At 54.6% G+C, this 14,498-nt stretch overlaps 1 protein-coding gene across 1 annotated transcript; it reads left to right on the top strand.

Annotated features, from left to right (window-relative positions):
• The first annotated feature begins 4,909 nt into the window (after positions 1–4,909).
• On the top strand, positions 4,910–12,417 carry DNASE1L3 (deoxyribonuclease 1L3). Its single transcript, XM_074603077.1, has 8 exons — positions 4,910–5,170; positions 6,908–6,996; positions 7,606–7,698; positions 7,969–8,081; positions 8,615–8,727; positions 9,094–9,251; positions 10,171–10,267; positions 10,533–12,417. The coding sequence occupies exons 1-8, from the start codon at positions 5,039–5,041 to the stop codon at positions 10,659–10,661; spliced, it is 924 nt and encodes a 307-aa protein (XP_074459178.1). The 5' UTR covers positions 4,910–5,038; the 3' UTR covers positions 10,662–12,417.
• Positions 12,418–14,498: the final 2,081 nt, after the last annotated feature.

Here is a 14,498-nt window from a genome sequence, read left to right as displayed (position 1 = left end):
TGCCAGCTGTCCTGGCCCTCAGCCGAATATTCCTCATTCCGAACGCCCGCATTCCCACCAGCAGAGGGGCGCAGCTTTGATGCTGTGAGCAGGGCAGAGGATGACTGATGATCCAGTTAGAAACAAAACATCTTTCTAAATCAGAGTAGCCACAGGAAAAAAAAAAAAAAAACCTAAAAAAATCAGAATTAATTGTCCTATGTCCCCAAAAATGAGTCAGCGAGACTTCCACTTAAACTGTCTTGTTTTCCATAGGAAGGTGGAAGCTATGGTTGGATTCAGGCCAGCCTGTGGAGAACTGAAACTCCTACCCCACCAAGCCGAGGAGCAGCGTTGCTCCACCAGATGAAAGGCTTCCATGTTATTTTCCACTGCTGGAGGATGAATCCCCAGGGAGCACGGCGGGATTGTTTGCAACCATAATAAGTGACGGCACGTCGCTTTGGTGAAATGAATCATCTTCCCAGGGTGACTTGTCCCCACGTACTCCCACTCACGCAGTGTCAGCCCCACGGCGATGCCCGGGGGAGCGCGGGCATGGGAGAGCACCAGGGCAGCCGGGGGGCACACCAACCTGGCATGGCCCCACAGCACCCATGGGACCTGCTGTAGAGGAACACCTCGCCATGCCCTGAGCAGAGGGCAACTTTAACAACATACAGCTGCCAAAATTCACCCCCCAGGGCAAGGATAAGGTCTCAGCTCACCCCCGTTTGCAAACAGCAGCGCTCAGTGAGCACAGGAGTAAATAACGCCCCCGGGCGCCTCTCCGGGCAGCCACCCCATCGCTCTTCAGCAGCTCCATTGCTCAACCTGGGACAAAACCAGGAACTAACGCTCCTGGCTTTTAAAACATTATAAAGCAAGACCTACTTGTCTGTTAACAGCTTTAAATAATACTCTCTTAACACTACTCAAAGTTAATGCATATATTACACGCCTTTTAATTACATCCTTAACTGCTAACAATAAGGGTGTACTTATTGTCAGAAAAGCCTTATTTGGTGGCTGCAATATCTTTATGGAGGGGTAACTTCAAAGCCTCGTTTAACCATCATACCTCAAAGCCTTTATTTCAGATTAGCGCGTGCTCGCTGACGTCTCAGCTAAGCGGCCTCAGTCAAGAAACTGAGAACATGATGAGGCGTTTTCCCCGTGAACTGCTTTAGCAAGCGGGCTTCCACGCTTTAAACCACTACGTGAACAACACTGACGCATTACCTTGTAAAAGAAAACCGTATCAGAGTCCCATACCAGCAAAGGAATTATGCCCTGACAGTCATTCCGTAAGTAGAACGTGCACCTTCCAAAATTATAAATAAAGATTAAGCACCAAAGACAACCCTACTGGTTCAAAACACACCTTGTATCTTGCACACCATGTAATTTTACCCTCAATTATGCCAGATTTCCAGAGGGTCACGCCGGGACGCTTGTCACCGTTACATGGACTCTGAAGCCACTTCCCAACTGCCCATATTTGGTTTGCAGCCCAATCCTGAACTTTGGCAATACAAAACGCCCTCAGCACTTTGCTACTTATTAACCTGAAATTCCAGGAGCCCACGATAAAACACTCTGCCTGAGGGTTGTGATAAGGTCACCGAGAGCCCAAAGGTCATTTCATTTGCCCAAAGGAACCTACTTTTATGGTGATGTTGGTGACTTCGGGGCTGGCCCTTCCTGCTTCTCCCGCAGGCCTCCCCTCGCCCCGGCGGATGTTGACAGAGCTGCAATTTCGGTAGAAATGATGAAAATTAAGAAACAGCCAACACTTTAAAGGCTGGCAAGCGGGAAGGGGAGCTCGTGGGCCCCTTGTACGGAAAACAGAGCTGTGGTGGCACCTGGGCAGCACGAGGCTGGAGGTGCCGGTCCCCGCATTGTCCCCTGGCACCCCAACAACCCCCTCTGCCCACGCAGAACGCTCCCCCAGAGCCACACACTCCCCTTTGCGGGGGGGGGACAGGCTCATGGGGGTGTTGAAGGGGGCAGCGGGGACACCCTGAGGGGCCGGGGCTCGGGCAGGCTGGGCCAGCCCCAGCACCCTTTGCAGAAGGGGCAGAGCAGCACCAGTGTCCCCAGCAGTGCTAAATGCCCCCCACCAGCACACAGCCACCGCGTTTGGCCCACGGGAGGAGGAATAAAGCTTCAGCGTTATTTTCAGGTGCCAAGCAAAGCCCCAGGGCCACCCCGTGCCCCATGGGTGCTCCCCTTCCCCCACGGGGCACCCCGGGGGTCACGCTGCTCTTCAAGCTCAGAACGGGCTTCCTCTGCCAGCGCAGAAGGGGACATGGGCTCGCCTGCGGTCTCTCCCTGCGCGGCAAACGTCGGAGATCCTCTCAGCCCAACTCCGCCAACAAAAACGAAGCTGCGGGTGCCCCCCCAGGGCGGCCGGGGCCACGGCTGGAAGGAAGTGGCTGTGCCTGAGGGCTGGGCGAGGAGGAACTCCCACATCGCTGCCAGACCCCTGCCGTCCCACGGGGACCCTGAGCATGGGGACGCATCCCACCCCATCCATCCCTCAGCCTCCTCCTGGGAGCGGGAAGATGACGGAGAGCTGAATCACTGCTCCCGAGATAGCAACACACCAGCCACAGCACAGGCCACCAGCAAAGCTTGGCCGAAGGACCCTCAGGAGGAGCCACCAGGGCCTGGGCAGCACCTACTCACTGCTCCGAGCTCCTGCCCAAGCCAGCTCTGGCACCACCCACAGCCCCTTCTCCTGCACCTTCTCCCCAGGGGGAGGCTGAGGAGGGCCTTTATTAGGGAACGTCCCGCAGGTGCTGCTCAGCTGCAGGTGATGTCCCTCACTCAGCATCATTCAGAGCAGGGGCCAAAACCCAACCCAGGGTGGTTTCACCAGCGGCTCCACCCCTCTTGCGCAAGGCCAGGACAGCCCTGAACTGGCAGGGTTCGCCAGCCTGCGTCGAGCGGGTTTTATGGCCTGATAAGGAGCAGAGAATAATAAAGAGCACAGAAAGTGCAGTAAACAGAGAGATAAAGGGGTGCAGAAAGGAGTGCGAGTTCCCTGTGTCCTCCCTGCAGGTCATCCCGCTGCTGCCTGTCCCTGCGGAGGCTGGCTCTGCCTGTCCTGCTGATAACGCCTGGGATGGAGGGGAAAGGGGATGCCGATAAGCGAGCAGTGCTGGGGACAAACATGGCACCGACGAAGGACGAGGTTCAGGGTTAAAGCCCTCATAGGCACCACAACAAACATTTGCTTTTTGATGCCAGGGTAGCCAAAGCAAGGCCAGTTTGGGGGGGCGGGGGGGGGAGCTCCGGGTTCTGATGACTCTGACCCTGAGGCTGCAGCCGCCATCGCAAGCCCTTGGCTCACGCTGCGCTTTCAGCAAGGTCAGGCGGGAGATTTACAACCCCTGAAGCCGTCGCTTTCCCTCCCTCTTTACTGCCTTCCTCCCGAGCCTGTCCTGCCCCAGGCTGGCTATCAGAGACCCAGCGGAGAGAAGGCACCCTACAGCCCCTCTGTCAGGAGGTGGGACGCCTGCTCCCCAAGCAGCTGAGTTCATTAGCGAGCACCAGGGCGTGCAGCCATTGCTCCAAATCCCCCCATCCAGCCAAAATGGATTTATGGTGCCCATTCCCGCTCTCGTAGCACGGGCCCTGGAGAGCCACAGCCACCCCCGCTCCCCCGGCAAGAGCGGGATCTCGCTGTGGTCAGCGTTGCTGGGAGCCCCCCACGTGCTACGTTTTGTGCCAGCTCCATCTGACCCGATGTAATTGATTCACTGCACTTTGAATGCATTTTGAATTGCGTTTTACATGCAACTGAATGCTGCTGCATCTGCCTCTGGATGGGCCACCACGCAGGCAGGGCGGTGGGGCGCAAGCAGCCTTCGTGGCTGGTTTCAGGAAAAGGCGAGAGGATGTGAAAGCAGCCTGTAAGCACAGGGAGAAAAGTCCAAGACACGTGAAGACACCATTTAGCCTGAGTTCTTGTTATACCTCCCGCCGTTCTACCCGACCGGGGGCCAACAAATGCATCTCCAGCCAAGGGCAGGCACACAGCAGAGGAGGAAGGCAGGGCAGGGGGATGGTTTCTCTGCAAAAGCCGCCCCAGCTGCAGCGTCCTCACTCCAGTGTCGTCTTGGCCAAGCTCATGTGTCCCCTTCCACCACACAGCACGAGCCAGACCCACGTGCACACGCCTTGGGTCACCTGCCCGAGACTGCTGTGCTGGGGACACTTGGCTGGCAGTTTGGGTGGCAGCGCTGGGGACATCACGTACCTTCCCCAAGGTGCACCGCGGAGGCTGAGCCAGCGGACCCTGTTAACTGTGGGCAAATGAACGCGGCCACCCCGCAGCAACCGTCCCGCAGCAGGGCACATCACAGCTCTGGGCGAAGGGAGAAGCGGGTAAAAGCACACAGCCTGATGCACTGGGTGGTTTATCACTTTCTCACGGCATGACTTTCTGACCAAACCAACAGAAGAACAAAACATGGACGTAGCCAAAACCCCCATGCCCAGGGTGTCCCACCACCATTGCCTTTCACTGGGGTTTCTCATACCCACCACCAGTGCCCTCCAGAAATTCCTCTCTCCCCACCGCTGCTTCCCAATCCCTTTCACCATCTGCCCCATCCACCTCCTGGTCCTTCAGGCTCTTCACCTCTCACCTGCGGTGGTCCAGGGAGCCCAGTCCTGGCCCGGCACAGCCCGGCATGGTCCCGAGCGGTGCCCAGGCACCGGAGGCATCCCACAGTGGGTGCCTCCCCATGGGGAGGGATGCTGGGGTCTGGCAGGTCAATTGTTCCTCCAGGATGTAGATTTTGGCTCCGAAGAGCCGGTTTTCCCCCCAGGGCAGAAGTTCAAAGTCCACGCTGCTTCGTGCCGGGAGATGGAAGTGAGGGAAAGGAGGAAATGGCGATTCCTGTTCATGTTCGTGATCGACACAGCAGACTGCTCAGCGTGACCTCCCAACTGGCCGCAGAGGGACGCAGGCACAAACACACTCACACACACATATATATATTTATAGCCACGCTCTCAGCAACTCATTTTGTCCAAGTTCCCGAAGATGTTGCTCTTCATCTTGCTTTCACTCTTCAACTTCAACCCATCTCTGAGCCTAAAAATCTGCTCCTTCAACGTAAGGTCTTTTGGAGAAACAAAAATAGCCCGACCTGAAGTCGTCGATGCCGTGGTGAAGGTACGTTCATTTGCCTGGATGAGGCAGACATTGGGCTGTCTGGGCATTTCTTAGTCTTGCACTTTATTTATTTTTCATGGTTGAATTTCAAGTAAAAAAAAAAAAAACAAACAAAGAAAAGAGTTAATAATTTAAATCATTTTGTAGCCTTAAAGTGAAAATCAGCCTGTGGTTGAGTAGGGTGTTTGCTGTTATTTTAGCCTGTGCGGGAATATAACAGAAACAACATTTGCTGTTTCCTTTGGAAACAGAGTTAGGAAAGGAGGAAAACCTCTGTGCAGAGTGAAAATAATTTTCGCTTTGAATTCAGACAGCTTTGTTTTGCGATACATTATTCACCTTGCTCATGTGCTAATTATTCTGAAATATTATTCTCTAATTAAACATATTCTCATGACAGCAGAGAGCATCATAGCAGAGCGCGGTACAAAATTGAAAAGCCTGATTGCTAATTTATGTAAATAAACCCTCACCGTCAGGCTTCCTCTGCAGCAGCTGAAGATAACTCAGCTTTTTAGAAAAACCATGTTTTGGATTTAAAGTTTTTGCAAGTCCCTTCCGAGACGCCACAGTAACGGGGGACGCGGTGCTCGGTGTGAGCGGGGCGGCTGCGTGTGCTGAGCGGCAGCAGCGAGGAACAACACCATTTATTTGGTCTTTAATCCTTTCGCTGCAGTCGGAGAAGAGGGATTTGCCGGGGTTTGCATTTCTGGATCGTTCTTCCTATACTGTCAGCACTATGGGCAGTTTACGCCAAATTATGGGCAATACATTAATTCCTTACAAGCTTCAGGGGGCAAAAAGGGGCTTTTTTCCATGAAACCCGCAAAGTTTTCAAACTAGGAAAGTTTGAAGAGGAACAAAACCGGGGGCAGAAGGAAGCTCCTGAGCGCGCCGGGCTGTGGGGCGAGCTGGGTTTTCCCGTGGGGAATCCCGGCACCGTCCGTGGGAGCTGAGCCGGCCTGGGGCAGCCTCACCCCCTCTCCCAGCGCCCTGCGGCCCCTCTGTGGTGCCACAGCCCACAGGCGCCGGCACCCTGTTTTCAGCCCAGGGGTCACTTTTTGGCTCTACGGGCTATTCCAGAGGGGTCTGAAGCAGACGGCTGGGGCAGGCGAGTGCTGACAGCACACGCAGCTTTCAGAAGGCACGGCATAGGGGTAGGACCTTAGGGGTATTTACACCAGGAAAAGGGTGAAAACCACTGAGGTGGGTTGATGATAGACACTAACTGGCTCCCCTCGATGCCCCCCAAAACCTCCTGCCACCTCCACCTGGGCACCCAGTGAGTTGGGATGCTTGTGTGCAGCACCGGTCCCAAGCAGAGAAGAAAAACCTGTGTGGCGGGGGGCAGGGAGGGGAGAAACCGGCCATAGGACCATGGCAGGGGGCTGAAAGCAGCACCCCAGCAGCGGCGGGGGCAGAGCGGGCTCGCAGCAGTGGCTCTCGCTGCCCCTTCCCCTCCGCTCTTACTCCTCAGGGGCAGACACAAAAGTTTTTCAACAAACCCGAAACCGCTCTTCTCCCAAGTTCCCTCTCCCAGCTCCCGCGGGGGCGTGTGGCGGCTCTGAAAGCAGAAGGGCTTCGCTCCGGCCACTGCCCCGCTGCTACGACCCCAGGCCGGGCTCCGCTTCTTCCACAAAGAACTTCCCCTGCACCAGTAACCACTTCTTTCTGGCGTCTTTCTCATCCTCCAAAACCCGCCGCGTGCAAACTCGCTTCTGCTCCTTCCCCTTGCAGATCGTTTCTCGCTGTGACATCATGCTGCTGATGGAAATAAAGGAGAACAAGAACCGGGTTTGTCCTCTCCTGGTGCAGAAGCTCACCAGGTAGGGTGGCCACGGGCAACTAGGCAAAGATTGGGAAAGATGCTCGGCAAGAGCCCGTGCTCTGCTCAGCACCACCTTACCAGGGCAAAAGCTCAGGGTCTGGGCTCTTCCTCTTCCAGCCGTCGAGGAAGGACTAGGCTCTGGCAGCCTTGCTGAAGTTCAGGAGCAAAGCCAGCTCCAGACCATTGTAGGACGCATGTTTTTAAACCAAAATAAGATTCAATTTGTTAAAGATTAATTCTCCAAGGAAAACAGAAGGGAGGGACGGGCCAGCACCATCTGCGTCAGGGCAGCCACCTTTCCACAGGGTTGGGAATTGCTTTGGACCGGGGATTCCCCGCCTGGACTGAGGGTCCGGAGGAGGGAGCAGCGTGCGCCTGGCCGGACGGGGGGCCCTGCACCAGTAGGGTGCAATAGGCAGCGAGTGGGTAGAGCGAAAGAGCTGATGAGGGAGCACAGGTCCAGACAATGGGTCCTGAGAAGGTTGTTTGTCTCTACCAGCCGCCTCTGAGGTCAGGCAAGAAACATCCCTGTACCCTCGGGCACAGGCAAAATTATCACCCCCTGCGAATGCAGAAATAAACTCAGGAAAACCACTGTTCCTTCCAGTCAGCTGAAGGGGTCAAAGGAGGAGTACAGCTGCGTGGTCAGTGAGAGGCTGGGAAGGAAGAGCTACAAGGAGCAGTACGCCTTCATCTACAGGTGAGCGAGATCCCCTCGCCAACCAGCGGGCCCCTCGCTCTGCCCTAGAGGCACGCGGGGCACGGCAGAGGTGGCTTTGCTGCGAGGGAGGTGCAGGCTGTGCGGGTGGGATGGGTCCCTGGGCGCAGGATCGTCCCAGGTGCTGCCCCCAGCCTGGTTGTGTCCATCCTGGACCATGGCCGGGCTCCAGGTCAGAGCCCGGAGTCAGCGTCAGACGTGTCGCAGCGAGCTACAAGCATGACATCCCCTGTCCTCTTTATTCTGCTGCAGACATCCTCTGGTATCGGTGAAACAAACCTACCAGTACCCTGACACCCAGCCTGGGGACGAGGATGCCTTCTCCAGAGAGCCCTTCGCCGTCTGGTTCCAGTCTCCAAAAACCGGTGAGACCTTTCAGAAACAAATCATTCTCCCACTGGCGAATCGGATGGAGCGCGACGGTGCCGGCTGGACCTGGGTGTGTGGCGGGGGCAGGTGAAAGGGGCCGTATCCTGACCCCACGCTGCGTTTCTTACTCGAGCAGCATCCACCTTTGGGGCTGCCCCCTCTGGCATGGCCCGCAGCTGGGCGCACGCCGCAGCCCCGTGGCCAGCAGCCCCAGGAGAGCCTCTGCCGCCGCCACGGGCAGCGGTTCCGTGGATGCACTCCGTGCTGCTGGCACAGCCCCAGGAGCAGCCATTGCTTTGCAGGGTTTGCCCTGACACAGCACCACACCACGTCGCAGCTCAGCATCGGCTGGGCAGCTGATGGCGAGCACCGTGCAACCACACAGCCGTCGCCTCTGATCCACAGCCAGAACAGAAGCTGTTTCTTCTTCAGAAAAACCTTCTTCCTTCCAAGTCACTCTCTGTTTCTTTGTGACTCAGTGTGTGTTTAACCGTTACATTTTTTCCTGTTCTTTTGCCTTGTTTTTAAGCTGTCAAAGAGTTTGCTATAATCCCTCTGCACACCACACCGGAGACAGCAGTACGGGAGATTGATGAGCTCTATGATGTGTACTTAGATGTAAAACAGCGCTGGAAAACCGAGGTTAGTTGACACATCTACATTACTAACAGCGGCTTCGGTACTGAGTCACCTGGCACACTCTTCACAGCCCGAAAACCTTAAAACCATTGATAACAAGCCCCAGATCTTGAGTATCTCTTTGATGTCTTTTCATCAAGTTCTCCACATTTCAATTGGTAAACCTGAGCTCCTGATAAAACGGCCGCTTTATCAGCATGCCTTGGTGGTGAGCCCAGCAGAAGGGAGAAGCCCCACTGCACTCAATGAGCGCTCGCTATTTGAGCTGCGTGGGCTATTGGGAGCACCTGGTGATCCTAAAAGTCCTTGCGGGTCTTCTTTTGAAGATCTGTCCTCATGATTTCCTTTGAAAACCCTCCTACCTTCCAGAACTTCATCTTCATGGGGGACTTTAATGCTGGATGTAGCTACGTTCCGCAAAAGCAGTGGAAGAACATCCGGCTGAGGATTTACTCCGAATTCGTCTGGCTAATCGGCGACAAAAATGACACGACAGTGAAGAGAAGCACAAGCTGCCCGTATGACAGGTAAAGGGTTCACTGCCAAACCGTTCCCTGTTTATGACTTTCTGAGAAAAAAAAAAATATGGAAAGGTGTCAGCAATTGTCAGATAAAGCAAATGTGCATGAAGCCTTCAAAGGTGAAACGGTGTCCAAGGGGAAACGCAATGGGAACACTTCTAGTCAGGAGCACAAAGCACTTTGCTGCCTTGTTGGCAAGTAGTGTTGCAAAAAGGGCAAGATTTCACACAAGAACTAGCTGTTGTTGTGACTTAGGTGGACATAAGTGACAGGCGATTACGCAGCACTTCTCATCTGCAGGGAGCCCTGCGGGCACCCAGGTGGAAGGTGCTGCTGCCTCCTCCCTGCTGGCTTTGTGCCATGGTTTTTGCTCTTGCATGGGTAATTTGGATTGACAAATGCAGAATCCAGTTCTCTCTGGAGGTGGGACACCTCACCTTTCCCGGACACGGGGCAGGTCCAGCTGGTACCTGCAGGTCCCTCAGCAGGGACAATAAATACATCAGCTTATTAGAGCCCAGAGGAAGTCAAGACTTAAACCTCTTGCACAACGAGCTTCTGGATCAAAGCAGGACTTCACTGAGACTCCAGTCATTGGTATCCTATGATTTTTGGTATCCAAAGTACGGCTTTGAACTTTGCAGCACTGTTGGGGTGTGTTTGAATACAAGTCATTTAACGTTGGCTTCCAAGGCCAACACACGCCATGATATTTAGGTATCTCACTCCCAAGGAAAGCAATCAGCCAAACTCAGCAGACAGCAGATGCGTGCTGGCATCTCTAAGTAGGCAGCCCACGGGAAAGGACAAACCATACGTATCTGTGACTCCATCAAGGCCACCTCTCTGGCCACCGGCTCGGTGCAGCATGGCTGCCGCTGGTCGAGCACCCCGTAACAGCACCTCGTTCTCTTGCCCCTTGTAGGATCGTGGTCAGCGGGGAGAAGCTTGTCCATGCCATCGTGCCACACTCTGTCAACATCTTTGATTTCCAGGAGGACTTTCAGATGACCGAGGAGCAGGTAGGCACAGCACGGCCTCTGCAGTGGTGGGAGAAGGGCTAACACAGGAGGGTAAAGCCAACGGTATCCAGGCAGTTTTGAACATGGTCTTGTCCATAAGACCGTTGTATCCTCCCAAAGTGATGCAATGCTCCCTCTGCACCCCTCCCCCCCCGCCCCCCACTGCACATCCACCTCCCCACCGCCGCGGGGAAACCCTCTGGGACAGGGTTTGGAAAGAGCATGGGTGACCGGCTCCCAGCCCCTCTGTGCCCTTGTCTTGCAGGCGCTGGGGGTGAGCGACCACTTCCCTGTAGAGTTTGAGCTAAAAGCAAAAGGCGGCTTCTTCAACTGGCTGAAATCACAGTTTTCAAGGAAGAGGAGACCAAGGAAGAGCCGCCGCTTGAGCTCATGAGCATGCTGAGGCCTCTCACGTGCCGTGGAAATACATGGTTGCCAACAGACCTCGTAGAAGACTAGTGGAGATATATTCAGAGCAAGTGCAATATTTAGTGGAGAAAAACACAAATATTTTGTTAAAGTTCAAATATTTGGGGTAAGAAGGTAAATCAAACCTTTGGCTTATTTTCCTCATTGTACGCAAAGATATATCAGCTAGAAGCAGCATACCGTACTTACTGTACTGATCACAAATGCAAGGAGCTCCTGCGAGGGTAAAACACTTCTGTGTGCTTTATCTGTATCTGAAGGGCAGGGATCCCACGCATCACCTGGGCCCTGGAGCTCTGCCGTTCCTTTGCAGGGGCAGGGGGATTAAAGAGACCTTCCTGCATCACGGGTGTCTGTGTGGATGCTTCAGAGCTGCAGCCGGCGGGACACGGGTCTGTGCCTGGTGATTTGCCGCGTGAAATGTTGCCGAACTTGGGAGCGTTCGACGGGTGTGGGTTTGAAACTGCCCACAGGATCGAGGGCTTGGGGAAAGAGAGAAAGAAAAGACAGAGGGAGAGGCAGCGAGAGCCCCTTTTCTGCAGTAACCCATCCGGAGACGGGCGGTGTTCCCAGCCCTGCCTGCCAGCCGCCGCCACCCTGCCTGCCACCCTCAGGCGACAAGTCCCGCGGGTCCCAGGTGACAGCGCTGCCAACAGAGAGGGTCAGCAAAACTTAAATTAAAATCTGATTTCAGCATCCCGACGTGGAAGTGAGCTGCATCCCCCACCACGCCCCCCCCCCCCCCCCCAAAAAAAAATCTTCCGTGGCAGCCTGAAGTTCTCTGCCGAACGAACCAGGCTTTAATGATGATTATTTAACGAGGTGGTGCGGCAATCTGTTTTCTCAGCTCAGCCCACAGGCTGTATTTAGTGCAAACCAAACCCTGTCACGCAGATGGCAGCTGAGAAGTGAGAATAATCCAACTGTTAGCAGAGGCAAATATTCACCCCCCTTCACCAGCACCCCCCGGTCAGGCTGCTGGCGGGGCAGAGAGGGCCAGAAAACGAGATACGCTTTTAGGGGAGGAAAACAGTTCGGCCTTTGCGAAACTCACTGTCTGGGGAGAAAGAATTTGAGGAAAGAAACTAAATAGAGAGGAGATTATCCCGGGGGGCGGGGGGGGGGGTGTTGCACGCAGGGCAGACAACAAATCCTCCGACCTTCAGTAGCAATTCATCTTGAAACGATACAGCACTTTCATAAGCTCCCTCGGTCCTAATCCAGTCGAGGCAAAAGGAAAGAGCCTGATTTAGAACAAATATTTACTTTGGGATTTTTATAGAAATGCCACCGTCTGGCTGACAGCGGCGAGGGTTCATGTGAAGGCTGAAATCAGTCGACGTCTCTGGCCTCACATCTTCGTCCTACATAAGTCCCCGCTCTCTTCTGGCTTTCAGAAAGAAGCAATGCACAAAGGAATAAATCACACTCCAGGAAAGCAGTAATGGATGCATTCAATCATAAACAACACGTAAATATGACTAAGTTTTACTGAAAAAGCTTTGTCCTTATTCGTGATATTGAATATATTCCTTTACTCAGCGTCTGAAGATTAGAGACGTGTCCAGAGAGCAGCGGCTGCGGCCTCAGGCATGATGTTAGCGGCTGTCGGTCCGGAGATGCTCTTGCGGAGAGACTGGCAGGGAGACATCTTCATGCGAAATGATGCTCCTCCGTGGAGAGCTGGGACACGATTTTGTGGGACTCAAAGCGGACAGGCAGCAGCTGCGCTGGGTTCATAACATTTGATAGGGGCCGGGAGGTGCCCAAGGCTCGTACAGTCAGCACAGTCGGTCTCTATAGATATTCCTGTGTATATTCCATACAGGCATTAGACAGCATTATAACTACATCCTAAAACATTTAACAGTTCATGTTGTCTCTAGATCTTTTCCCCACCAGGGGATCATGACCCGGCTGTCCCAACCGCAAAGGGGTTTTTAAGTTGTTCCAGCCTGCAGGAGCCTCGACGTATTCTGCAGCCAGAACAAAGCTTCTCTTTCGATGAATGAGGCTTCTCGAGCTTTATTTATGATCAAGCAGAAGTTTCACACTGGGAATCCAAAATGGCCTAGAGAGACTTTGTCTCATGCAAGCCAGGTCTCAGGTCATGGCTGGGAGAGAAGCAAAGAGACTCTTCAGAAGCTGAAAACTCTGTTTCCTCCACAGCACCCCCGGCCAGGCAAGACCGCAGAGCAGATAGATAGGGTTCAGCTGAACAAAAATTGTCAAGACCCCTCAGTCCCTCAGGTTTGGGTCCTTGCGAAGCCTGTCTCAAACACGTGATGCCGGGGCATCCTCACTTCCCATAGACCCGAGGTCTCCACCACCCCGCAGAGACCCCTCTCCCCAGCCCCACGGGAGGTCCTTGCTTTGGGGATGGAGCAATGGTCCCTGCATTGGGGATGGAGCCAGAAACCCGCAGAAGCATGGCTGCTGCTGCCCTGGGGGAGTCCCTTGGCAGGGAAACCCCCAGGAACCCGCAGCAGCAGCCCAAGGCAGGACTATTTCTCCATAGCCTCCATCATCTCCACTGGCTAGGTTTGTTCATCTGCACCCGGGACTCACCTGGGCAGGGCTTGTGTCCTCTTCCTGGCCTTGGCACCGCTCCCCACTGGCCCCCGAGGGCCCTGACACGTCTCTGTCTCTGCTACAGGGTGAGACACGCTTTGGCCGCGGGCAAGGCTCCGTGTACCTCCTTTTGCCTCCTTTTAGGAACTGGCAGCGATGAAGACACAGGAGAGCTGGTACAAAACCCCACGGGGACCCACTTGGCTTGTTTGTTCGGGGTCTGTATGTCCCCAGACACAGACCAAGGCAGCATGCACCGCAATTGAGCATGCAGTATTAGGGGAACGTTAAGAAATGATATACAAACCACCACCAATCAGACAAACGAGCTGGGATGCGCTGTTTAACAAACTGCACGGGACGGGGGTCAGCAGGGCCGGGGACTGTCCCCTCTCTGCATCAGGGCAGGTGTCCCCAGCTCTGGAGCCTTTCGGCATGGCAATACCCGTGTGCAGCCCAGCCTCTTTTATTTGGGTTTACGTCCCCAGTTGCTTTGCTTTCCTGGAAGTTTAACTGTGCACAAACACACGCAGACATGAGCCGTTGAAGCCCGAACGCCCTCCAAAGCTCCTGCTGCTCCTCTGCCACGTGGGCGATGGGCGAAGAGCAGCAGGTCCCAAAGCCACCACTGATGCGGTTTGGGCTGGGACCCCTATGCATCCTGTACCTGGACATACGGATGTAGGCGTGTACAGATGTACGGCCACACACAGATGTGCAGGAAGCAATTGAGCTGCAGCCCCGAGAAAGAAGGCTGTGTTGTGCTATCGCACAGCAGGGCCGGTACCACTGATAAAAATATCAAAAGCAGAAAAAATCAAAGAGCTTACCAGCACGGGACTGCCGAAACCAGCAGTTGGTCCCAGCCTGGCTGCTTCACAGCTCCCTTGGTGTCTGGAGGCATCGCGGGGAGCAGTCGGTGCCGCAGGCTGGACTTGGCCACACACTGATGGAGCACGAGCCACGGAAAAGGGCCAAGAGCGGAGCAGGGGCTCCCGGGGCAGCGCTCACATGGCACTACGGGGAGCTTGTTCTCAGTCTCCCCAGAGCACGGCGCTCAGTGGCCCCTGGTGAGGCTTTTCTCTGCTAAGAAGCCAAGGAGATGGAGAGCAGAAGGGGAAGACAGCAGTCATCTTCTCCCTGCCTTTATTCAAAAAGAAAAACAACGTGATAATTCACTTTCCTGTATGTTTTCTTCCACCTATCTTCATTAAAAGCATTTCCACAACCT

Source organism: Larus michahellis, chromosome 10 (genome assembly GCF_964199755.1).
Source record: "Larus michahellis chromosome 10, bLarMic1.1, whole genome shotgun sequence".
NCBI lineage: Eukaryota > Metazoa > Chordata > Aves > Charadriiformes > Laridae > Larus > Larus michahellis.
The sequence above is the reverse complement of the archived record's forward strand: the minus strand, read 5'-3'. Positions and strand labels throughout refer to the sequence as shown.